This window comes from Gymnoscopelus braueri (assembly GCF_963280865.1).
Source record: "Gymnoscopelus braueri genome assembly, chromosome: 22".
Lineage (NCBI taxonomy): Eukaryota > Metazoa > Chordata > Actinopteri > Myctophiformes > Myctophidae > Gymnoscopelus > Gymnoscopelus braueri.
Genome location: NC_137624.1, coordinates 7,850,522 through 7,876,439, shown reverse-complemented (window position 1 = coordinate 7,876,439; position 25,918 = coordinate 7,850,522). Strand labels below are relative to the sequence as shown.

The window sequence follows — 25,918 nt, the reverse complement described above, 5'->3', positions numbered from 1 at the left end:
AAAAATAAGTACAATTCCGATATTCAAAATGTACTTGCGGAAAAGTACAAAAGCATTGGCATCAAAATGTACTTAAAGTACCAAAAGTATACTCATTGTGCAGATGTCCCATTTCACAAATTCACAATGTATAAAAAAATATGTTTTAAATAGCCGATCTACAAGCTCACATGCCTCAAATCGTGTCGCATTGTGAGCTTGTAGATCTGCTATTTTCAAATGGCCAAAATATAAAGTGGCTGAAGTGGTTAATATGTTTTATGATAGTAATCTAAATCTGCAAAGTAGTAACTAGAGCTGTCAAATAATTAGTGGAGTAAAACGTACAACATTTGCCTCTGAGAGTGGGGTAGAAGTAAAAGTATTAAAAATTGGAAATACTGAAGAAAGTAAAAAAATTGGAAATACTGAAGAAAGTAAAAAAATTGTCATTTATTTTGTTTTTAAAACCCTCAACATATTTTACACAAGGATATGAGATCCCTATCACATGCAAGTCCATATGGCTGTTAAGTAACAAAGACAACACTGCGTTAAATTAAATGAGAAATATTTCACTATTTTATGGGGAGAAGTTGACGTGTCTGTGGAAGTTTTTAGAACACATATGGGTGCGTTCGGAAATACAGCACTGAGCGCACTGGCCAATACAAACTAATAGGCGAGTGTGCTCCGGTGCGCAATTTCCGAACGCACCCTTAATGATCACTCGTACCCTTTTAGCATTTTAAAAACAATTTCTAAACACTCATAACTTTTACATGCCCCAAAATAAAAACGTAGGGACGCCACGACAGGTTGAAGTTGTAACTATTTCCCCCACAAATCTTTATTTATAACAATCATGACATACAATACAAAACAAACACAAACAAAGAAGTTATTAATACATCAATACAATAACATCAGAGCTAGGGGTATTTACTAACATAAAACATTAAAGACTGAACACAAAAGGACAGTTCTTGGCTCTTGCAGCTTTCTTATTTTTTTTGGGGGGTCATAAATTGTTTTAATGTACTGCTTGGCTTCAATCTCAAATACAATGAAAGAAGGTTTGGAATGACTACATTAGGATTTATGTATATGAAATGTATCCAAATGACAGATCCACACGTGGGGAATTTGGAAAGCACAAACGTACGCCCCCTGCTGCTCCCTTTCCGCAACAACAACAAGAAGCCCGTAATCAATGCATGTCGTCACTTCCTTAAAAGACCTCACACGACGGTCACGTGACACTAGATAACTCGCCTCGTCTCTTTTTTAGCTTTTTATCTTCGTCGTTTTTTTTTACTTGAAAACACGCGCGCACCCCGAAATGACATCTTTGTCGCCGCGGTCGCTTTTGTTTCACCGCGGGGGCGATCGGCCGGTGCTTTGGTCGCCCGGGAGGACTATGGAGATGATTGGGACGTGAAAAAGGCAACAGCAGCAGCTCCGGGGTTCAGGCTGCGTCACGTGACCAGCATGCGGCTTTAGCGTTTGATAAAAAAAGATGGCGTGGAGCTGGTAGTCTCGAGGAGCAGAACAACAAACACATACTCATACACACTCACACACTGTCTGGGACCCACAGCGGTCAAGTGAGTTCATATTTATCGTCTTTTAATTGATGCATAATGGCTTGTTTGTTTGTTTTTCTTGGTGAGTAAGACAATTACTCAATTAATTTGACGTATCTCGACACATTTTAACATTTTAAGTTCATTTTCGGGACTGTCTGTCTGGCCGCGCGCGAGCGAGCGAGGGCACGCTCATCTCACGCTTTCGTAATCTCGCGTGACCACATGCCCCAGATTCATACTTCGTCCGTATGACGGTGTCCCGTGGCGAAAGATTGGCAGATCTACAAGCTCACAATGTGTTGGCTTCCCCGGGTGTCCGTGACTTGTAGATTCGCTGTTTTCCCGTCGCACGACAGCGGAGCCATGGGCGATAGCTTTAGCTAGCTGCTTCTCTCTAGACTGGGGGAGCCTATGCCGCTTTGCGGCTCGCATATCCGATCCGGAAATGGCCCCGTGTGCGTACACACACATGTGTCTGTACGGTTGGAAATGACCGGATACGGTAGGCGGGCTCTAGACCGGATCCCAGCACTGAGCAGGGAATAGGTACCAGTGTTTTTTTTTCTTTCCTGGTGACGCGAGGTTACATTATCTCCTCCGTCTCTCTAGCATTTAGCATTAGCTTAGCAACGAGCTAGCCTCCTCGCTGTTTAAACCACACAGTGAGTGTATAAGCGTGTGACCGTCAACAATATCAAAACAATGCGGCGATAATTAGCCATGCTAGCATGCCCTAATGGTAACAGCTAACGTTATGATTTGGAACTTTAAACGGGCGATGATAGCAAAGCTCCAATAAGAAGTTGGGTTTAATGAGAGCTGTAGTAGAGCTGTTAAAACCGTTGATACCGTCGTTAACTTTAACTATTGGTAAGTTTCACTCTTTTGAGCTGACAGGAGTGTTCTAATTTAGCATTTAGCGGTAGCAAGTGGACCTATATTATAACAGCGTGTCAATTAACACACTTAAAGCTGGACTATGTGTGCCTTTACGAAGGGAAGTGTTGGTGGTTCAAGTCTAAATCACCACGTTTGTTGTTATTGTGACATAGCTGTTTGGTGTGAGTGAGCATATAATATAAGGTGGACTCCTCGTTGTAAGCATGGTTTAAGCATGGTTTATATCAGGGGTCCTCAACGTGTTTCAGGCCAAGGACCCCTTAGCTGAGAGAGGGATGAAGCAGGGACCCCCACTACATACTGTATCAAATTGTGTTGCAGATTAAACTTCTTCATAGATAGATTCGTAGACTCATATCATGTTGGATTCACGTTGATGTGTATTTTCAAACAGTTAACCACTTAAACCCTCAGTATTCAGTAAACGTGACCTCCTTTACCAAAATAAAACACTGTTTTATACACCTCGTCATACGACGGTGGCGCTAGCCGAAGATGGCAGATCAACAAGCTCATCATGGCAGCATTTTGTGAGCTTTGCAAATCGGCGTGTTTTCGGTGTCGTGGTGGTCGCGATTTAACCGGGTCGTGTCATCAGCTCATTACAAGTGTGTTTCTAGATGGTTATCATGTTTTTTGGCTCATCGGGGCTGTTGTGTTGTTTACGTCTAGTTTTATTGATGACAATAATTTAAATAATTATTATGTTGGGTTATGCTATCATTAATAACTGGTGGGAAACGACGTGAGTCACACGCACACACGGAGCAGGAAGTTGTTGAAAACACGTGCCGCCTGCCCTGCCGCCTGGCTGTGACTCTGTCTGGGTCACTTTGATGGTGACACATCCCAGGATCATTCACGTTATTATAACACTTTATTGTAGCGACCTTTAATCTTGTGTAAATAAAAGTAGCTAGCTGTGTAACCAACGATTTAAAACATCTTGGTATCTAGGTGACCATTCATTTGGAGAGCTGGTGTTTTGTCTTCGAGCATCATGTAAAAAACCGTTTAGCTTGCCTTACTGACTGTTTACTCTTCAGTTATGGGCGATTGTCTTGATATTTCTGCCAACTTATTTATTATTTTGCCTTGTATTGTTTATTTTCGCCAAGTTGTGTTTACAATGAATTTGTCAGACTGATTCAGTTGCTTCTTCCCACATAAGACATGCACATAGCTGGACATACATCTACTGACATTTTTAAGCTTTCAGCTTCAATACTGTTTGACCAGGTCAGCACTCATGTATTATTGCAATCACTGTAACTTTGTTTCATCATCAAGCTGTTGGGATGATGGCTAGTTATGTTTAGCACATTCACATTGATGTTGTCACTATAATGTACGGTATAGTGAGGTTGGTAGTGGTAATGTAAATATTTGTATTTTGCAGATGGATCCAGGACAGGATTTACTTCTGACTGCGTTAAGTGAAAGCGGCATTTGCCCCAATGATGTATTCGACATTGAATCTCAGGATGTTGCACAAACCCCCTCTACCCAGCAAGTAAGATGCCTGTAATCTCAAATGTCTGTAAATACATAGAAAATGAAGTGTTAATATGACCATCATATTTTCTGCTTTATTTGTCATCCATGTTGAGTTAGCTGAACTTGTATGGTGTGTTAATGATGTTATTTATTGTCTGCCCCTAGTCTATCTCCATCAGTGCCCTGGATTTTGGTTTGGGGACTGAGGCAGTGGGAGCTGGCAGGACTGAGACTGCAGCTCCACTTCCCATAGTTACTATCAGGGTATGTTACTGTTAACCACTTAAACTATAGATACTTTGTTGTATGTCAGTAGTGAAAATGGCTGATCTACAAGCTTGCATTTTGATGTGTTGTGAGCTTGTAGATCTGCTATTTCCGCCTATTAATCACATGCCCAGAATAGGGATGCTAGCGTTTCATGAGATTGGAGCTGTTTTTTATTTCAATATATGGTTTTCTATTTTAATTATTCCTCTCTTCCCTTTTGGTGTTCCCATAATCTTCCCAACAGCACAAACCTCAGCCATCAACAACCACATTTGTCTTAAATCAGTTGAATCAACTACCCTCGCTAGGAACAGTGGTGACCAAACAATCATCAAACCCCATAAAACACACCATAACTGTGACCAAGGTGGTGCATGTGAATGCTTCAGCTCTGCGGGGTTCATCATCGGCCTCGGCCGCCTCCACAAATCCCTCAGTGTCCACCGCTGGCACAGATCAGGTAAGTCTACTGAACTTGATTCGGAACCAAAAATCCGGAAGCATAGCAATTGCCTTTGGTTACACTCCATTAGCGAATGTTCTTCTCTTCTCAGATCCAGCTGAAGGACCTCCTGAGGACAAGAAATCTGAAGACCACTGGCCTAAAAGGCAACAGTCTGATGGAACTTATGAAACTCAAGCCCCCACCTGACATTGCTCAGCCAGTAGCCACTGCGACAGCCACAGGCCATAGTGAGTTAAACAGACTCGGCTATAACATTTCTTGAGTAATTTTGTTTTCAAATGCATTTAACAGCCAACTGTAAGTGGGAAATATTGCGTTTAGCCAAGCCATGAAAAGCAAAAAAGAATCCTGCACACTATCTTCACTTACAGCAAAAATGTAATGCAAATACAACTTTTCGGTTGCTCTGACCTTCATCAGGTATATATGTTACAGGTAGATTGGCATTCCAGGTAGAATGGAAAATAAGCGCTTGTTTTCACCGCCCGTCCGCCCCCCAGGCAATTCTGTAGAACCAACGCCAGAGGGCAATGCAAGCCACACATGAGTCCCACACCACACACGCACGCATGCACACGCACACAAACGAGCACGCACACACGCATACGCGCACATGCACGCGCGCGCGCGCACACCCGCGAACAAGGGGGCGAGACTGAGGAGGCGGGGCTGGCGGGCTATGTTAGTGCAGTGAGTGGCAGTTGGGGCAAACCATAGCGGGGCAAACGCAGTCCCCACAATATCATTTACTATTCTGTGCCTATCGGTACATAACTTGGACGGCGCTTAGTCGACTAGGAGACCATCGGCCGGTCGTCGCGGGCACTCGCGCGACTCCTTGGCCTCAAGGTCTCCTTAGTCGGAGCGCCTCCGTCCTGCTCCAAAACTATACTTTATCGGTATAAACCCAGACACCCAGTGATAGTGGATGGGGAGTCCAATGATTATCGAAGTGCGCCACTGAGGCCAGTATGTATGTATATTCATGTTGTCGTTCTCGTCGTCCTCGCATCGCAGCCCCGCCCCGAGCCTAAAAACAAGCGCTCCACTTCCAATCTACCTGGAATGCCAATCTACCTGTGACATATATATACCTGTTGGGGCCCCATGGTCAACTTAATCACATGACTCCAGAGATCACGTGTACCGGAGTTTGTGAAGTTTGGATATGGGGTGAAATGTAAAAATCTAGAAATGGGTCCAAAATGCTAACCGTAATTGTGGGGTTGTTGGTATTTTGTGACCATCAATCAAAAACATAATGGTGAGAACTGATCAATACGAAGTAAGATTTGTGTGCTTTGAGGTTTGAGCTTAGCGTTTCTAAGACCTGTATGCTCTCTTGAACTTTCAGTGGAAATGAACAATGGAATAAAGAAAGAAGTCTCAAGTAAAGATTCTCCTCGCATCTGGGTAAACGATGACATGAAAGCACAGAGCTTCTCACCTAGCCTGGTAAGTCTTGAATTGTATCACTAAAGAAAATGGAAGATTGAAAGCTAACAAATGGGTCGTACAAAACAGTTTCTAACCAGTCAGTTGATTTGAAATGCTACAAAGCACTCGTTTTTCTCACAGAAACTCCCAGGGATGAAAGAGGAAGATGAGGCTGAGGAGGAAGAAGAAGAAGAGTTGGGTGTTGCAGAAACGTATGCAGAGTACATGCCGATGAAATGTGAGTCAATTTACAGCTTTGTTGAGAAATGTATTATTGTTCAGTGATGCAGCTATATCCATGAATACCTGTAACTGTTTGGGATGTGACAACTCACCACAACAACACTGGTATGATGGCGTTGCGCTAGGAAAACAGCCAATCTACAAGCTCAGCTCGCAACACTTTGTGATGCTTTGAAGATCTTTTTTTTCTTTTCTCAAATTGCCCGTAATGCCATATCCAAAAATTGGGATGCATATATACATATACACACATTCTTTTATATTGTTACATTATCACTAAAATCTTAGTGTTTTGACAATTATTTGGGGGCCCACTTGCAATATCCTCACGACCCACCAGTGGGTAAGAATCACTGATCTATTGACCTGGTCCATCCAGTAAAGATTGGCCAGCGGCACCCTGACGCTGTGGTGGAGACCAGCTCCTTGTCCAGTGTCAACCCACCCGAAGTGTGGTACAGACTTTCCCTCTCAGAAGAAATCATGGACCGTGGTTGGCTGTCTGCTTTGCAACTGGAAGCCATCACGTATGCCGCTCAGGTAAACACACCTTTTACACCAGGCTTGTGAATGTTTATTGTTCTTCAGCACGGGACTTCATTACCTGTGGAGGAGACCTACAGTATTGGCTGCGCCCTATTGATGGATGAGGCTCTCATTGGACCACTAGTGTTTCATGCGATGATAACTGATGATATCGGACACATGAACAAATGTTATGTCCTCTCACGTAATTGCAACTGTAACGCCCGGGTTTGAACCCAGGTCTCATCCAAAAGGGATTCCTTCCTTGGACAGGGAAGATATTGGGCCCATAGACGTTATACGTGGTTTCCGCATTGACCACGTCATCACCGCCGCCATTTTAAGAGTGCCATAATTCCACTGAGAAATACGCCCGAGTCATACTCAAGTACCTAAGGATAAAACTTCTTTCTGTTTTGTAACAATTATTGTTACTATCTACGTAAGAAAATGTGTTTTAGTAGGAAAAAAAATACATTTCTGACCAAGTATCCTATAACATAACTACATGTCTGACAGTATTCTATATCCTACATTTGTAACAAACTGCATGTCTGATATTTGTAACAAACCAAATCGCTTGAAAATGGATTGAGACTACAGCGAGTTATGAATGATGATTTATTATTGTGGAGAGATCTCCTGCTTCCCTAGACATACAGTACATGGGGTAATTATGCTTTAGGAGGCACAGCTTGCCCTCACCAATATGGCGGCCTCTAATGAGCAGCAGCTGCCAATGCGGTATCTGTGTATATGATTGGTCCAATGAGCTTCAGGCAGTTTTACTTGTCAAACACAACGCGCCACGAGCTTGTAGATCTGCTATTGCCGACACGCGACCCACTGTGCGGTGAAGCATAAATCGAGCTTAAAGGACTGGGGAGCTGTTAATTTTCTTGCGCGAACATAGGAATATTTTGATATGTCGCCCAACTGTAATGGCTGGCCTGCCTCTCGAAACGCAATAACGTTAAATGTATTCACCTTGCAAACTGCACAAGATGCATTGCATGCTATGATTAGTTAATGGGCATAATGCCTATTTGAATCGCCTAACCAACGTGAGTGACACAATGGATTAAAATAATGTTGGCCCTGTCTTAATTTGTGCATCTGTCAGTATCATTTTGTTTGATACACAGCCACGCCTAATATTATTTTCACATGAAATGACACTGATGTTCAGATTTATTGTGTTTGTCTTTTGTTTTAATTTGCCTTTTGTTTTAATTTGCAGTCAATCTTCATTCCCTTTATTATCAACAATTATTATTCAACAAAGCTAACTCTTGCCTTTGTCTGTCCATGGCAGCAACATGAGACATTCCTCCCTAACGGTGATCGAGCTGCCTATCTGATTGGTGATGGAGCAGGTGTTGGCAAAGGAAGGACCATTGCTGGGATCATCCATGAGAATTATCTTTTAGGAAGGAAGAGATCTCTTTGGTAAAAATAGCCTCTTTACAGTAAACTATTAATGAAACTTGTCTTTGTACCGTTGCTATGAAATGTCGAATGATTACCCCTACTTAAGTTGACAGATTTTTGTCCTTTCTGTTCACTTGTTGTATAGGTTTAGTGTTTCAAACGACTTGAAATATGATGCTGAAAGGGATCTACGGGATATAGGAGCGAAGAATATTCAGGTTCATTCGCTAAACAAGGTAATATATTATCTAGTTGAATAAACAGGTACAAATTATAATATCTAGTTGAATAAACAGATGTTGCTGACAGTTAATTCACCCATCTTGGTCATTGTATAGTTTAAGTATGTCAAGATCTCCTCCAAACACAATGGGAGTGTGAAGAAAGGAGTGATCTTCGCCACCTACTCTTCGCTGATAGGAGAGAGCCAGTCTGGAGGGAAATACAAAACAAGGTTTCAACAGCTGCTCCACTGGTGTGGAGAGGACTTTGATGGAGTTGTATCCTTTCAAAAACCATTAGCCACTTAAGCCCTATTTTTTTCTTTGTCATATGACGTTGTTGTGGGAAAAGTACAGCTTGTTGATTGGCTGTTTTTGCTATTTTGGAAAATCTTTGCATGCCCAAAATAGGGACGCCAGCTTAAAATTGGTTCAGTTAAATGGTGACTATCCTGGCGATAACGTCCATGGTACATGTTTTTTGCAGAATTGATAAGAATACCCATAGTTATTATTAATAATTTGTCTTCCCAAATGTTGATGGTTTTTCTTTAACCTGTTGTCTTAAGATCGTCTATGACGAGTGTCACAAAGCCAAAAATGTTTGTCCTATTGGATCATCTAAACCTACTAAGACTGGACTTGCAGTGCTGGAGCTGCAAAATAAACTTCCCAAGGCACGGGTTGTGTATGCTAGTGCTACAGGTTAGTAAGTAATTGTAAAATTATAGTAGGGCCTTGCATTTTTATGACATGGCTCTGCAGGAGGCTAGCTGTCTCTGAGCTGATCTTGCAAAGCACTGGACCGATCGGCCCCAGATGTCTTGTGCACACTGCCAGTAGGCTGAAGATGTACTTTTTTTCACATGTTTTGTATTTAGCTTAGATTTTTATAAAGGAAGTCAATGTGGCTCGGATCAGGCTGTACGTCATAGATGACTGACTTAATAGTCACGGATGATGGACGTCACAGGCTGGCCACATTGGAGCAACGCGTGATTCATTTGTCTTTTTTAAGACGCAGGAAAGATTCAATTTGATCTACTCTGTTGTCACCGTGGGGAAATATGTCCTCTGAGGTAGAGAGATGGGAAGAGGCCTGACTAGCTGAATTCAAACTTTGGTCCTTACGACTTGCAAGAAACTTACTGGCTCTACCACAACCTTTTTTTCCCCTTCTCTCTATCCAGGTGCCTCTGAACCTCGAAACATGGCCTACATGAGTCGACTGGGCATCTGGGGAGAGGGAACCCCCTTTAGAGAATTCAGCAACTTCATCCAAGCCGTTGAGCGCAGGTGAGTTTCTGTGTGTGTACAATGAAATGGGTTAGCAAGAAAAGAGAAAAAAAAGCACATTCCTGGAATGTATTGAAAAGGTGATTTTGTTATTTCTAATGGTGAAAGCATTCTGATATATTTTGTGTAACCGTTTTAGAGGTGTCGGTGCCATGGAGATAGTTGCCATGGATATGAAACTGAGGGGGATGTACATTGCAAGGCAGTTAAGTTTTACAGGTGTGACCTTCAAAATCGAGGAGGTTCCTCTGACTCAGCAATACATCAAGATGTACAACAAGTCTGTACGCCTGGTAAGAACGTGCTAACCACTTAAGCCCTATACTCTTTGGCTATTTCAGCTATTGTATCGTACGACAATCTACAAGTTCACAATGTGTCACATTGTGATCGGTTGTAAGCTTGTAGATCTATTTTCACTATTATTGAAAAAGGTGTTGGGTTTATGTGGTTTATATGCTTTTATGCATATTTCCCTTATTAGCAGCTAGTGCATTGAACTTGTCCTGCTTTTTTCAGTGGGTGAGCGCGCGCGAGAAGTTTCAGGCGGCTGCCAATCTGATGGATGCAGAGCAGCGCATGAAGAAGTCCATGTGGGGCCAGTTCTGGTCCGCTCACCAGAGGTTCTTCAAATACCTTTGCATCGCCTCCAAGGTTCGCAGAGTCGTCCAGCTAGCAAGACAGGAAGTTCAAAATGGAAAGGTGAGGTTTGTCCTTGAAATAACCTGATTTCTGTTCAATCACTGGACACCCTCTCCTATATGTTGTGTATGCAGTGTTGTCTTTTCTATTTGTAAGTACGATACTAAACCTTCGAAATAAGCTTATTTGTGGTATTTATTTCATTAACCACTTTAAGCCTGAATTATATGCGATGCTGTCGCACTGTGAAAATAGCCTACAAAGCTTGTAGATTGGCTGTTTAGGCTGTGTGATGCTGGCATACAACAAACACTTTAACCCGCCTTCCCCATTTAATTTATAGTTTATGTTGTTAGATTAAGATCATGATGACTCTAAAATGTGGGTTTATCGGCACTTGCTTTCCAGATGTCATTTGAGTCAACAATATTGTTGTGAATAGAGAATAATAAAATAGTTTTTGTTTTCCAGTGTGTGGTCATTGGTCTCCAGTCGACAGGAGAGGCACGGACACTTGAGGCCTTGGAAGAAGGCGGTGGAGAGCTCAGCGACTTTGTTTCTACAGCAAAGTAAGGAGCTCTACGTTAAAGGAACAAAAATCATGCAAAAGACTTTGGACACTGTTGGACACTGTTGGACACAGTGCCAAGCCCCGAGTTATCCCGAGTTTTTTCTGAATGCCCTCAGTGCCAGAACGAAAAATCCAGAACCCAAGATGTCATTATCTGAAGATTTGCAGCTCCATCCACTCTGTTAAACTTATAACTGAAAAAAGGCTGTATCTCGCTTCCTAAGCACTTTTTTTTTTACTTTGAAAAAAAAAAAATCTGGCAGTTTAGAGAACATATTTTTTTATTTCATTGGCACTGAGAGTTAAGTGGTGAGTGTAGTAGTTTACTAAACACTTGCATTCTTTGTTTAGAGGTGTGCTGCAGTCTTTGGTTGAGAAGCATTTCCCAGCTCCTGACAGACAGAAGCTCTTCAGCTTGCTGGGTATTGACCTCTCTGTAAAGAAGACCCCCTCGCCCATCGACACTGCAGCTCAGCAGAAGGGCAAGAAAAGGAAAGGTACGGTACTGTAGGTGACTTCAGTAGCTGTTTTTCTTTTACTGGCAACCTATAACATTTAGCAATAGCCATTTTGTCAAAACATTCCAGGTCAAAGCATCTATATTTAACCCGTTTAGACCTGAGGCCGATACTAAAAACGCCTTCTAAACTTTTTTTTTTATTTTTTTTATTTTTTTATTATTTATTCACAAATTGTTGCTATATACTGTACATGGCAACAACAACCCCAAATGGGTTTCCCGTCCTGAAAGGTATAGTTACAAATAGGTGTTCCCGCCCTCAATGGCTTAAAGGGATATTTCACTTTCAAAAAAACTTTTGGTCATTTTATCGTTTACTCAGGCCTTTGTGAGCCCCCCAGACAGTTTATAAGTTGCTTGATTCAGAATTTAGATATCTGATATTCATTTTATCAGACACGCCCCCTTCCTATACAAACCCACTGTAACTTCAAACTTAATTTTGACCATGTTAGATTCATCAAAAACACCCGTCCTTGGTTCTGGTGACTCATCCTGCCCTCCTAATGCGTGAGGTGGCAGAGTTTTTTCAATAAATGTTTTCATTTATTTAAAAAAAAAAGATTGAAAATCAAAAAATCAAAATACAATAAAAAAATTAAATTAAATAAATGAAAAATGTAATCGGAAAAACACGGCCCCCCCACGCATTAGGAGGGCAGGGTGAGTCACCAGAACCAAGGACGGGTGTTTTTGATGAATATAACATGGTTAAAATGGAGTTTGAAGTTACAATGGGTTTGTATAGGAAGGGGGCGTGTCTGATAAAATGAAAATCAAATATCTAAATAATCAATCAAGCAACTTATAAACTGTCTGGGGGGCTCACAAAGGCCTGAGTAGACGATAATATGACCAAAAGTGAAATATCCCTTTAATTCAACCTGAATTGTACATGGTGAAGTGTGGCAATAATGGCCCATCTCACAACACGTCGCATCACGATGTGTTGTGAGCTTGTATAGCAGATTGGCTATTTTTGGATTGTTTGCCTGTAGTGCCATGCCCAAAATGGGCATGACTGGGTTAAAGAAGTGCTTGTTAGAAAATTTTATATCTTTTGAAATATACATAAGTTTGTCCCCATCCAGTCAATGTCATTTTTTTCCAAAGTGCTTTTGGTACTACTCTTCTCCTGAACAGGGTTATAAAGGGATGAATTGTGTCTGTTCTTCTATTCTTCTTCATCTCTCCTCACTCCTCCAGGTCCAGAAGTTAAAAAGCAGGTGACCAAGAAGCCTCGCCAGCATGGCGGCCTCTCTGGAAGCAGCTCCGAGAGCCAGTCTGAGTCGGACAAAGAGTCTGATAAAGACTGCGAGAGCGACGACAGCTTCAAGTCCGCCAGCTCGGTAGAGGACGACGACTTCAACCCCTTCAGAGACGAGTCCACTGACGATGAGGAAGATGGTTAGTCACTTAACCACTTAAACCCCAGGATCCATATTCTGAGGGAAAACCTAAGAATATAAGCTTATAGATCTGCTATTTTCCTGCGAAGAAATGTAATGTAGAGCGAAAACAGAAAAGACACTAGCTCTACTCGACCATATGTTGTTTAGCCCTATATATTAAGTCGTACAGCGAATAGTGGAAATAGCAGATCACAACGTGTCACGATGAGATTCGTTGAGTTTGTAGATCGAGCTATTTTAGCCATTCATGAGAACTTAAGTACTAATATTATAGCACCTTTTTATTACTGTCAAACGTTTGTTTTGTCTCTTTACTTAGATCCATGGCTTATCAGAAAAGAACCAAAGAAACGGAAAAATAAGCAAAAGAGTAAGAAGAGACGGAAGAGTATTGATCCAGACTCAATTCAAAGTGCCTTGCTAGCATCTGGACTCGGCTCAACCAGACCTGCTTTCACTGCCTCCGTCATCAACCCCCCAAGCACACCTGCCATAGGTCAGTTTTCTTTCTGGCTTCATAAATACGCTCTGAGAATCTGCTCTGATTTGGTAGTATCTGGTACATACATTTTTAATTTACAGTTCAAGCAAATGAGCGTTACTCACCCCACATGATTATAACCTGTTTGTTAAACCTAGATGCTTGTGCAAACATGATTTATAACCTGTTTATTACACGTAGATGATTGTACAAACATAATTATAACCTATTTGTTACACCTAGAGGCTCGTACAAACATGATTATAACCTATTTGTTACACCTAGATGCGTGTACAAACATGATTATAACCTGTTTAGTTACACCTAGATGCTTGTTTGAATTTAGAGTGCTCTAGAGAATAAGCCACAACCATTGCATTTTGCAATGACTTCATCTGTCGTCACAAGTGATCAGTGACTCATATAACCCAGATTTTCACTCGGGAGCGGTCAGTGTGCATTCTGGACATTCTGAGCGCTGCCCTCTGGGAGCATTCAAACTACCAGAAAAATAGAGCAGCCGGGGTGCACTCTGGCACTCTCAGAGCGTATTATTTACGAACGTACCCAACATGAAAAAAATATATGATTATGTTTGTCCATTAGTAAAGGCAGAGAGTCAGGACTCTTGCCTGACAAGCCAGGATGCGGTGGAGGACGCCCAGATAATGAAGAAAGATCTTCTGGAAAGGCTTGAGAAGCTAGCCCAGGATTTGCCTCCGAACACTCTGGACGAGCTCATTGACGAACTGGGAGGACCAGAAAATGTGGCAGAGGTACCAATATCTGGTCACCACCGTGATGTGGCTAATATTCATATTTATATTTCCTTGCTGTCGGGCAGAAACCTTGAATCTCCAACTTTCTATGTATTTTTTTCGTAAGTGAATGCCCTACTTATCATAACAGTGAAAGTAGTCGATGTACAACCTTGCAATGCAGAGCATTATGAGTTTTTAGATATTTTGAAAATGGTTAAGTCTGCCTGTGGGTTTTATAAAATTTAACCAATAAAGTATTTGCAAGAGCTTGTAACCAAATTTAATCTGAACACAGGTCATTTTTTCTTTTCTGAAAAGTAACCGATTTGAACATACAAGGTTTCTGCCCAACTGCAACGATGTATTGTCCCCTGCAGAGAATCAACGTTGCTGAGCTGTCATCTGCTCTGTGTTTCAGATGACGGGTCGTAAGGGCCGTGTGGTCAGCAATGACGATGGAAGCATCTCCTACGAGTCCCGCTCTGAGCTGGATGTGCCCGTGGAAATCCTCAATCTGACAGAGAAGCAACGATTCATGGACGGAGAGAAGGTTAATATTTAATATTGGAGTGGAAAGAGGGTAAAACGAAGACCTCAACCACTTAAGCCTTATGCACTTAGTCGTGTGAGTAGAGAAAATAGCCAATTTACAAGCTGAACACTTTGTGACGCGCGTCTTGAGCTTGTTGAGCTTGTAGAGCTGCTATTTTCTTTTAATTCTTTGGAATTGAGAATTTTTGCCTATGACACGCCCAAAATAGGGATGCCGGGGTGAAAGTGGTTAAGTCATCTGGTGACTCACTGACTGAAGAAGAATGACATAAATTGTAGCCTCTTTCTTGGCAATGGTTTGAGGAGGGACAAATGTGTCTTTCTCTTTTCAACCAGAACATAGCAATCATCTCAGAGGCAGCCAGCTCGGGTATATCCTTGCAGGCCGACCGTCGGGTCAAGAACCAACGGAGGAGAGTCCACATGACTCTGGAACTACCTTGGAGTGCAGACAGAGCCATACAACAGTTCGGTCAGTACACCTTCTCTCTAACCACTCAACTAGAGCAAAATGTATGGTCTCTAGAGCTGCAACTATCGATTGGCAATTATTATTTTGATTCGAGCAGCACGTTAAAAAATGTATACATCGATTCACATGGCCAAAATATGGATCTATCATTAACCCATCAAGACCTGAAGCCGATTCTACTAATATCTTCTAAATCCCAAACGTATGTTTCAATGTCACTGGTGCTCAAACTTTTCACAAAATATTTTGGTGCAATGTGCCATTAACGTGTTTCACGTGTTTTTGAAAAAAACAGAAAAAAACAAAAAAAATTGCTTTTGAAGCCAAGATATCATTATCTGAAGATTTGCAGCTCCATTCACTCCTTGTTTAACTTATAACTGAAAAAGGCTGTATCTCGCTTCCTAAGCACTTTTTTTTTACTTTGAAAAAAAAATCGTAATGGCCAGAAATAGATATTAACACATTAACTGCCAGAGGTATTTTCATATTTTTTTAGCCAGTGCCAGAGTTTTTCATTGGAAAAAATAAGGTACTCAGGAGCCGAAATACAGCATTTTAAAGTTTTAAGTTAACAAGGAAGTGGATAGGAGTCTAGATCTTCAACTAATCATATCTCCTTGGTCTTTGGGTGAAATTGGAAAAAGAAAACATAAAAAATATTCTCTTTTTATTTATTTTTTTTACTTCACGTAGATCTACGCGATTATCACGTGGCGGCTTTAAAGCGGTTCGCGTAGATCTACGTGATTGGCAGTGAATCAGTTAATAATTTGGGCACTCAATGAGTTAATGGGTTAATCTATTAACTTATCTTTTTTTCCTTCTTCTTTTAATAATCAATTAAATTGATTAGTTCAATGAACTGTTGCAGCCCTAATGGTCCCAGTATGCATGTTGACCTGTCTAACATGATGATGTTTCTGTTCTCTCAGGGAGAACACACAGGTCAAACCAGGTCACTGCTCCTGAATATGTCTTCCTCATATCAGAGCTGGCAGGAGAGCAGAGATTTGCATCCATTGTTGCAAAACGACTAGAAAGCCTGGTAATATCATGTTGGATATCTATAAGGGGGTGGCCACTGTACATTTGCACAAATAGATTGGGACTGAAATGAATGTCTGACGGTTTTGAATTTGAACTAAATGCAAATTATTGATAGTATTTTGCCCTTTGTAACAGGGTGCTCTTACCCATGGCGACAGAAGAGCTACAGAAACGAGAGACCTCAGCAGATTTAATTTTGACAACAAAGTAAGCAATTTGAAGCATGCATGTCTATGTTCATTTGATCCTTGACATGAATAATGTTTGACTGTGTGGTGACCATCTCTTACCACAGTACGGAAGAAATGCTCTGGAAATTGTCATGAAGTCCATCGTAAAACTTGATACTCCGTTAGTGCCTCCACCATCAGAATTTGAAGGGGATTTTTTCAAAGGTATTGATCTCAATATTTTCAGACATATGACATGTAGATGCACTACAAAGATATTGATCAAGTAATTGTTTGGCAAATTGTGTAATATTTTGTGACTAGATGGAAGGTTTATGATCAACTCGTTAAGACTTTCTTCCAACTTTTTGTCTTTTTTGTGTCTACAGAAATCCAAAATGGATTAATTGGAGTGGGTCTCATAAGTGTGGAGGATAGAACTGGAGTCCTGTCTGTGGACAAAGGTTGGTAACAACCTTTCTTTATCAAAATATTGCACAATGTAACTTTAATTTGTAGTCTCAAGGCCTGAATTGACAAGCATTCTTTGAACTGAAAACTATGTGCGTGCTCCAGCCATCCATGTTGTTTGGCCTCAACCTCTTCTGATACACACTGGCACCTCCCTTACTCCTTAAAGATCTGCTCATCCCATATCCATGCTGGATTTTCCAGTGCAAGATGACTGGCTGCAGTTAGGCTAAATCGCCATTACGATCTGTATTTGTAGAAAGTAAAATTGCTGCTGTATATAATATAAAAAAATGTGGACATCATGTTGAAAATGGTTGTAATATTCTGACAGTGAATGTTGTGGGGGGGGGGAAACACAATGTGAGAACATTGCATTGAATTTGTGTGTGTGTTCTTGCTCATCCAGACTACAACAATATCGGGAAGTTCCTGAACCGTATCCTGGGCATGGAGGTCCAGCAGCAGAATGCCGTGTTCCAGTACTTCTCTGATACACTGGCAGCTGTTATTCAGGAGGCTAAGAGGAATGGCAGATATGACATGGGCATTCTAGGTGAGATCAGTTGATTGTTACTTAGAAACTAAAAATCACACCCTGTGTGAAGTGGGCGGTGTCTTGCTAGCTAATCACAATACTGAATGGAGTCAACCAATCATGTACAAAAGATAAATACATTTATTGAAACACTCTTTATGATGGACGAAACCATAACTTGAAAAAAACAAATTTATGTTTTTTTTTCAAGTTATGGTTTCTTATATAGGGCTATGCACATGTGTCATGTGACACTGGCCAATCACAGTCCTGAATAGATTGTGATTGGCCAATCACGGTGCAGGATAATTGTACACATTTCCAAACCTCACTTGTAGGGGCGGTTTCACTGCCCAAGATATTTGTACATTTTTCCAAATCTCACTTATAGGGGCGGTTTCACCGCCCAAAAACTGTTGCAATATGCTCTATATATTACAACCTTTTTCTTTTAATTGGTTACGGCGGTGATGTGTTGTGAGCTTGTAGATGATATTTTCTAAATTTAAAAAAATGTTTGCTTATAATGACATGCACACAAGAGGAGGCCATGATGAAAGTGCTTAACTTCGTTGTCTTGTACTAGATCTGGGCTCGGGTGATGAGAAGGTACAAAAGGTGGACTGCAAAAGATTCCTAACACCAGGCTATACCACATCAGGACACGTTGAGCTCTACACTGTATGTCATTTCATATACGTGTCAAAGCTACAAATATGTTTGTTCTTTATTTTTGCCTAGGAGTACATGTCTGCAATTAATGTGAATTGAAAGTTCCTGTTAATTGGATGCTTTACATACAATCTCGGTATTGATTTTTAATACCCATGTAACTGTTTTCGCAGGTAAGTGTGGAAAGAGGAATGTCGTGGGAAGAAGCCACCCATGCATGGGCAGAACAGAGTGGATCAGATGATGGATTTTATATACAGGTAGGTACCGTTACTGTTCTTTCATGTACAGTTATATTGTAAGCCAGCTCAGTGGCCTTAGGTTGGAGTGTCCACCCTGAGACTAGGAGGTTGTGGATCAATTCCCCGGCTGCGTCATACCAAAGACTATAAAAAGTTTCATATCGCACAGAAAGGATTTTTTTATTTGTAACTTTTGGGGAAGTTGTATCTTATGTGTGTGTGTGTGTGTGTGTGTGTGTGAAGTTTCTCGGGGTCAAGGATGTTTCAGGTGGGATCAGATTTTGCATAAACCTTAAATAAGAGTTCATCATGGATAAGCCATTGAAATACAAAGCACTGGGCTGCATGTTTCAGGTGTGGTCGGGTTTAGCGTACTAAAAGCTGCCATTATCATAATGTGTGGAATAATTGGTTTGTCATGGAAGAACCATTCAAAAACAATTGGTACAAAGCAGTTGGCCAGTAGTAGACCTACCAGTGGTAAATGGGGGAAGTGGATAACTTCCCCCAGACTACCTAATGTGGAATACGGGCGGTTTGTGTGGGGGATAAATACACATTGCTGTCGGTTTGGACCTGGTTTAATGTTTTATAATAGGCTATAAAGTAATAAATGATACAATAATTTTAGTTGAAGATGACAACTGAGAGAATGAAAAAAAGCTGCAGGTTTTGCACGTTGGAGGAGGAAACGACACTAAAGATGAGGTTCCGCCGCTACATCGATACTCAATTCATATGGGAGACCGTGTCAATTTGTTAATGACTCAGAAATGAAGAGCAGGATTGCTTCCTCTGGTTGCCTCCTTGCCTCAGCTACAGTCAATACTCAAATGATAAAAACGATGCACAAGTTTCACAAGACATAGAGCCTTTTCAGCCAATTGATTTCTATTATCTACAAGTACAACTGAAAGTGAGATTCCCCATGCTAGTGAATGAGGCAGCCCAGAGGGCAGGCCAAAGAGTACACTGTCCTTATGTCACTGATCACATGACCCCAACAATCAATTCTCCAGTTCTAGGCAACACAGAAGTGGGGGTCTTTATCTTATTTCACAGCTCTAAGGTATATAAATGACATGGCTGAAAATTAGTGGTGTTCCCCTATAAGACAATAAGAAATATTGGCCAGATAAAACGGGCGTCAGTGTGACGTTATCTTATCCGTGGCTTCTTAACTCCAGACGTAGGGACCATAGGAGCAACACATTGCAGGTCTCAAAGGTCAAATGTTAAACTTAACAGGTATGTAATCGATATAACAAATCAAACCTGTGTTTTTAGGTGAGGAACAACAAGAAGACAGCCATACTGGTGAAGGAGGTGAACGCCAAGAAGAGGTTGTTCCTGGTGCACCGGCCCAACACGGGCAAACAGCAAAAACTGGAGGCTTATGCAGACATCAAGAAGAAGTGTAAAAAGGTCATAGAAATGTCAAGTATTGACATCATAAATGTGCACTGGATTAAACCTTTTAAATGAGGTGATGATTTAAACTTGTGTCCTTTCGTAGGTCTTGTCAGATGATGCCAAGCAACACTGGGTGGACCAGTACAAGTCCTCTGCAACGATCTGCTCTCATGCGTATTGGTATGTAGTCACAGAAGTCTGACTAACTCTTTATTTTATGAGCGGAGAAGCGCATTGGACATCATGTCTAGAGCGCTCGCATGGCGCATTTATTGATGCCCGCAACTTTTGAACCTATCAACCATTGCTGCGTTCGAACGTTGTCACCTGCATTATTAGCACACATAGCCTAGCTGAAGCTAGTTGTGGTAAGGATTTTAAAAAACAGACTATTTGTTGACAAAGCCACTTAAGGAGTCGTGTCCAGCAGCGGAGCGCTTTGGATTTCATGTCCAAAGAGCTCTACACTGAGCGAGAATCCATGTTTGCGGCTTGTGAACGTGTCACTCAACCCTCTGCATAGCAAGAGACAAAAATTTAACTATTTTCTACTCGAGAGGCACCCAGGGCACTCCGCCGAAAAAAGCTAAAACACTCGGTACAGCCCTGGGAAGGGGAGCGAGTCTTTACCGTAGAAATGCATGGCAGGAAAGTGTCTGTGACACGGCCCCTTATGTCAGTCACTTAACATAAATGTCTGTGTGGTTAAGCCAGATTTGTGTCGTACGCCGGAAATAGTTGGTCTACAAGCTCACAAGGCATCACATCATGCCACATTGTGAGCTTGTATGTCTGCCATTTTTCAACATACAACTTGAGATAAAATGAAGCATTCCTGTACCCCCAGGCGAGGACACTGTAAGAAGGCTTCGATGGGTCTACACTGCGACATTGGTCTTCGGTGTAGGACGTACTTCGTCCTGTGCGGCTCAGTACTCAGCGTGTGGACGAAGGTAGAGGGCGTGCTCGCGTCCGTCAGCGGAGCCAATGTGAAGATGCAGATCGTTCGCCTTCGATCAGAAGACGGACAGAGGATAGTTGGTATGTTAAAGGCCAGACATTTTTAAGTATTTAAAGATAAAAAAGACATTCTAGAGCTGGGCTGGTTGCTCAATGTCATGGTATGAGACTATAGACCTACATTTGAACAGTAATTATAATGACTGAATTTCTTCCACAATATTGGCTGGGAATTTGGATATAATATCGTCATGTGGCATAAGTGTTGTCTTTTACTGGTTTTAAGCTGTAAGCCTTATTTTATACATTAAAAGATTATAAAGTGAAAATAGCTAATCTACAAGCGCACAACGCATCAGCTCAATGTGAGCTTGTAGATTGACAATATGATTACATTCTTTTAAATGTTCAAACATAGTGAAAATAGCCACAGTACGATATGAGGTACTTGCTCAGAAATGTTGTGATATTTGAATGTCGCCCAACCCTAATTTAAATGCATCATATACCATGAAAAGAAAATCATGTCATGTACATTTTTTATTTCATTTTTCTTTTACAACAGGCTTGATCATTCCAGCAAACTGTGTGTCGCCGTTGATCAACATCCTGTCAACATCAGACCAGTGCCAGCAGCTTGCAGTGCAGGAGCAACAGAAATGGCAGCAGCTTCACCCCCAAAGTCTCAGTCACGTGCCCAATACATAGCATACCACTCATTCACCCTGGGTTCACGTCCTACCCTGAAGGAACTGCAATTCCATTCGGTCTCCCATTTGTGCGTTTTAAGCTCATGTCACTACCCCTTTAAGCCCCGGTTATGCTTAGTTGCATGTGGGCGTCGAACACCAAAAATAGCGGATCTACAAGCTCTCAACATGTTGGGAGCTTGTAGATCGACTATTTTTGGTGTGCGACACCCGCACACAACCAAGTATAACTCTGGCTTTATTCTACCCATACTTTTTTCTTTAAGGGTCAGAGGTGCCATGCCAAGCTGTGGCATTCTTAAATGTAAAAGCAGTGGCAAGTACAGGAAAGATTTCAGGTTTTATCCCCAGAGACTGTTTTCACCTTGAATTCTGATGGTTTGTTTGTTTCTCCTCTGATATTCAGAGTGAAAGATTTGATAAAAGAAAAAAAAGACAATTTGGTTTGTTGAGGTGGCAGTGTACAAGGGCTGTGGGAACACATAATATCCAAGAAGATGATGATGGTGTATTGGTTGAGGTTTTCCTCTTAACCTCTGTTTCTCCAAGCGTTGTGTAAATAACCCTGTCGATGTCAGATGAATCTCAGTCGCAACCTGTTCCAACTGTGTCAAGACCAAAGGTGGTTGAAACAAACCTACGATGTATACATGTGGATACCGTGTTCGCCTCTGCTGCTCACAGGAGGGATGCGTCAACCGTCAACACGGCTGCTCTATTGGCAGGGACAAGCCGTGCCCATATTTATGCATGTATGCCCCCTCTGTATGTCTATTAAAGTAGGTGGTCTCTCCCCAATTACAATAATTGCAACTCACTGAATTCCCACCCGGTTGGTTTAATTAAAGATGTGGATTGTCATACCAAAATACCGTAATCTTTCGTACATGGTAGCTCAGGCAAGTGCCCCTGCCAATATGGTGGCCAATGCGGCATCTGCGTGTATTCTGTCTATGGTTAAAACAGAGAGACCACAACATCATGAATGTGAACCTGAGACGAAAAAAACGATGTGCCTCTTTCCAAAATGGGTATGCCATCAGATATAATTCCAAGTCAAAGTACATGTTGTGGTAATGCAACTTTTGAGTTGGTTTTACTTGTCTATAACCTGTCACAACACCAGAAAGTTATCTTTCGTAGTTTATTATGAGAGCACACATTTTTGTGCTCAACTAATTCTCATTCGTCACTGATTTGGGCATATTATTTAAACCCCTAGCTCGATTTTTCCAGTGGTGATAAACGAGTTGGTTGTATAATGCTATGTAGTTAAAATGTACAGTCGTCAGAAGAAATGACTGTACACGTGATTAGGCTCAGTAAGGCCTCATCTTGGACCGGTCTTGGTTTGTTTCCACTTGATCTTGACCCAGTTCAGTCCAGTATGTATGTTGTACATATTTTGAGTCTGACTTTGTCACATTTAGTGTGATCTTCTAGACGAACAGTCCTTGACAGCCTAGTTAGTGCCACAGAAAATTGCCAACCTTTAGCTACAATGCCTACTTCTATAGAGGAAAACCTTCAACCACCCAGTCACTGACGGAAGGATTATGAAAAAAACGGATAGGGTGAAAATAAAGAGGAATCCTGACAATAGTTGTCAAGAAAGGAGACCCTTGCCAGAGACCAAGACAAGACCATGACATGCTTTGACCAAGATCGATATTTTGGTGTTGATAGAGCTAGACCAAATCTAAGCACTGCCCTGAGACTTCTTTAGTGAACTCAGTCTTCTCTTCTGAAGGTTGAAATATATTTTCTATTTTTCTTTGTTCTTGTTTTTGAAAACAGGACAGTGCTCAGGGGTTATTACTCTTGGAAAATTAAAAGCTAAGAGGCATAACAAATGTCTCATGCATGACCATAATAAATACATTTTCGTTCCACTTCTGTTCTGACAGACACATCACCTATGTGTCATTTTTATTTTGTCCAGTTGAGTTTACATCTTATATCCTCCGTTAATGAACTGCTTTGTTGAGCCACACAAGATGACTAATCAGACTGTATAGCTTTAGTTCACCAAAGTGTTGAACGCTCTTGCCTCCTTGTTTTTCTACTGGATTGTAGATCTGCACTGCAAAGGACAGGCCAACATCTGGCAATGTGAGGCGCTGCCTAAATGGGAATTGGAGTATTGTAGAAATATGCCCCGAACCTGTGTACTCAAGACTTTGCTCTTTTCTTTGAGGTGTGCATATCCTCTTCCCATCTCATCCATTAAGATGGATCAAAATATGAATGGGCAGCAGGGACTAGTCATCGTATGTCACCAAATTATGAGCATTACACCCTGTACACTCTGTAAAGTCATTTTGATTCAGCAATGCAGTACTGCAGGAGTTGAACATTAAGAGTTGTGAGTGGCAAACATTTCTGGGACATTTATCTATTTCATTTTATTGATCAGTAATGTCTGATTTATACTTCGTTGCGTGTGGGTGTCGCGCACCCAAACGGCAGCTCAAGCTGCAAGCAATACAAGCTGAAAATTGCTGATCTATAAACTCAAAATGCACCGTGAGCTTGTAGATCAGTTATTTTTAGGTGCGCGACACCCGCGCTTACCTAAGAATAGCTCTGGCTTAATGTATGTGATGACCCTCCCATACTGTTTTTTCTACTTGTATTTGGTTTTCTATGTACAGGTGGTTGATGGGCAGTGCTGGAGGGTCATCACTGCATAGGTGCACTATGACATAAAACAAATCTTTTCAACTGGAATGTCCACCACATACATTCGCCGATGTCTGATGTTTTTGTTTTGACAAGTGAGATGTTATGTACATGGGCTGCTGACTTTCTAAAAAGCTTTGAGTGCTGTAAAATGTATAGCGATGGGCAGTTTTGATTAGAAGTTAAAACACTTGAACAACTTTTACCATTGCACGAGTTGCACTACTGAGTTGTACAAAAAAATAAATCTGCATTACACGATTTGAATGCGTGCGATGACCAATAAAGCTTGATATACTTGTATTATATGATTACTGTGTTTGCTTTAATACAGCACTATGGTGCGGATAGACAATCCAACTTTAGACAATTGTTAAGTCTTACAGCTTTAATATGCATTTCAATGGTACAGCAATGGTCCCCATCAATCAGTCTTACAAAGCTTAAACAAAAAGGGGGCAAAACTAGATGTAAAAGTTTATTGTAGACCTACAGGCAAACATTGAATGAAATGTTAACCTGTAAAATGAGGGGAAACAAAGAGGGGGATCTTGTAAGGGAGATAGCACCATCTGTGAATTAAATTAAACTATTGGAACAACATAACAGTATCACTTTCCTCATTAAATCATTGACAATGTCTGTCCTTTCATTTCTATTCCCAAAATTGATGGGCCCTCTTCTTCGCTCCTGTATTTCAAACAGAAGCTTGCCCAATTTCTATGTCAAAGGAAAGCTATACAGAGAGACATTTTTGTACGTCAGGTGTTCAAATGAATATCGGGTCAAAATGCTTGAGTGGTTGAGTGTCACAATTATTCCTTAAAATAAATCACTTTAGTATTAGTATTCCTAAAGCACAGTGACACAAGTATCCTCAATATTCTGTCAAATGACCTGCTAGGCATTAAATTATTGATGTTTTAATTCTTTCACTTGCTGGTAATAAATCTGAAATTGTAATACCACAAGTTATTAAGTTTAGATTTGGTTCCTCTTTTATTGAATATTGGCTATTGTATTGACTGGAATTAGTTGCTATTACCTGTTAATATTCTTAGGTGTAGCATGGGTTTCTACCTCACTTGCACATTGATATTAATCATTTTGTATACCCTTTTCTATTTCACCTGTTTTAAATGTGTGAAGAAAAAAAAATAGGTAAAATAAAGTGCAAGTCACCACCACAAGACTTCTCTCAGGTGTATGTGTGTGTAATCTGTGTAGGCTATGTGTCTGTCAGAATATCTTGTTTTCATATTTTTTTAATAAATTAGCTTTTTGGGGTTCAGTAAACATTTGTTACATAAAAAAATGTGTGTTATGAATTTATTTTTATTTAATTATCTGATATCTTTAACCACATGAACCCTAGCATCCGTATACGGGAGGCGAACGTTCAGTGAAAATAGCAGATCTACAAGCTCACAACACTCACAACACAGCTAAGATAATAGTGTAGAGGGGAAAAGTAGGCGCCTAGTATAGACCCCTGGGGACTCCAGTGAGTGTTTAAGTGGTTCATATGAAACTTTACATTGCGTAAAGTAAAGATTTCCAAAATAATACAGAACAGAAAACATTCAACATTTCATTGTGAACAGTTGTCGGCCAAAAAGAAAGGTTTTAAGACTTTTCATCCATGTTGGACAACATAAGTTAATTATAACATGTTTTTTATCGTGTCTAACTGTATTCATACGAGCCAGATATTAATGTGGAAAAACATGCACTTTGTAAAAATA

The 25,918-nt window shown here is 40.9% G+C and overlaps 1 protein-coding gene across 6 annotated transcripts; it reads left to right on the top strand.

The window, feature by feature from the left end:
- The first annotated feature begins 1,221 nt into the window (after nt 1-1,221).
- On the top strand, nt 1,222-24,476 carry sbno1 (strawberry notch homolog 1). Of its 6 annotated transcripts, none has more exons than XM_080419508.1 (33): nt 1,222-1,586; nt 3,868-3,981; nt 4,131-4,229; nt 4,480-4,695; nt 4,769-4,928; nt 6,056-6,156; nt 6,262-6,376; nt 6,761-6,921; nt 8,222-8,355; nt 8,483-8,573; nt 8,676-8,837; nt 9,128-9,263; nt 9,749-9,854; nt 9,994-10,147; nt 10,374-10,556; nt 10,968-11,065; nt 11,419-11,564; nt 12,794-12,994; nt 13,319-13,495; nt 14,087-14,256; nt 14,660-14,791; nt 15,130-15,265; nt 16,201-16,313; nt 16,451-16,522; nt 16,611-16,710; nt 16,875-16,949; nt 17,366-17,512; nt 18,081-18,175; nt 18,340-18,426; nt 19,696-19,833; nt 19,925-20,001; nt 20,669-20,862; nt 21,347-24,476. In XM_080419508.1, exons 2-33 carry the CDS (start codon nt 3,868-3,870, stop codon nt 21,487-21,489), a joined length of 4,233 nt encoding a protein of 1,410 aa, XP_080275634.1. In that variant the 5' UTR covers nt 1,222-1,586; the 3' UTR covers nt 21,490-24,476. The 6 variants fall into 6 exon arrangements, with proteins under 6 accessions (XP_080275634.1, XP_080275638.1, XP_080275637.1 ...); XM_080419512.1 differs by lacking the exon at nt 1,222-1,586 and adding an exon at nt 2,183-2,389 and having other exon boundaries at nt 4,790-4,928; nt 6,280-6,376; XM_080419511.1 differs by lacking the exon at nt 1,222-1,586 and adding an exon at nt 2,183-2,389 and having other exon boundaries at nt 4,790-4,928.
- The last annotated feature ends 1,442 nt before the right edge of the window (nt 24,477-25,918 follow it).

Coding starts and splice junctions, on each gene's coding strand:
- sbno1 (XM_080419507.1), top strand. Junction 9,264..9,748: donor TGTGTATGCTAGTGCTACAG/GTTAGTAAGTAA, acceptor CTCTCTATCCAG/GTGCCTCTGAACCTCGAAAC. Junction 16,950..17,365: donor AGTCCTGTCTGTGGACAAAG/GTTGGTAACAAC, acceptor TTGCTCATCCAG/ACTACAACAATATCGGGAAG.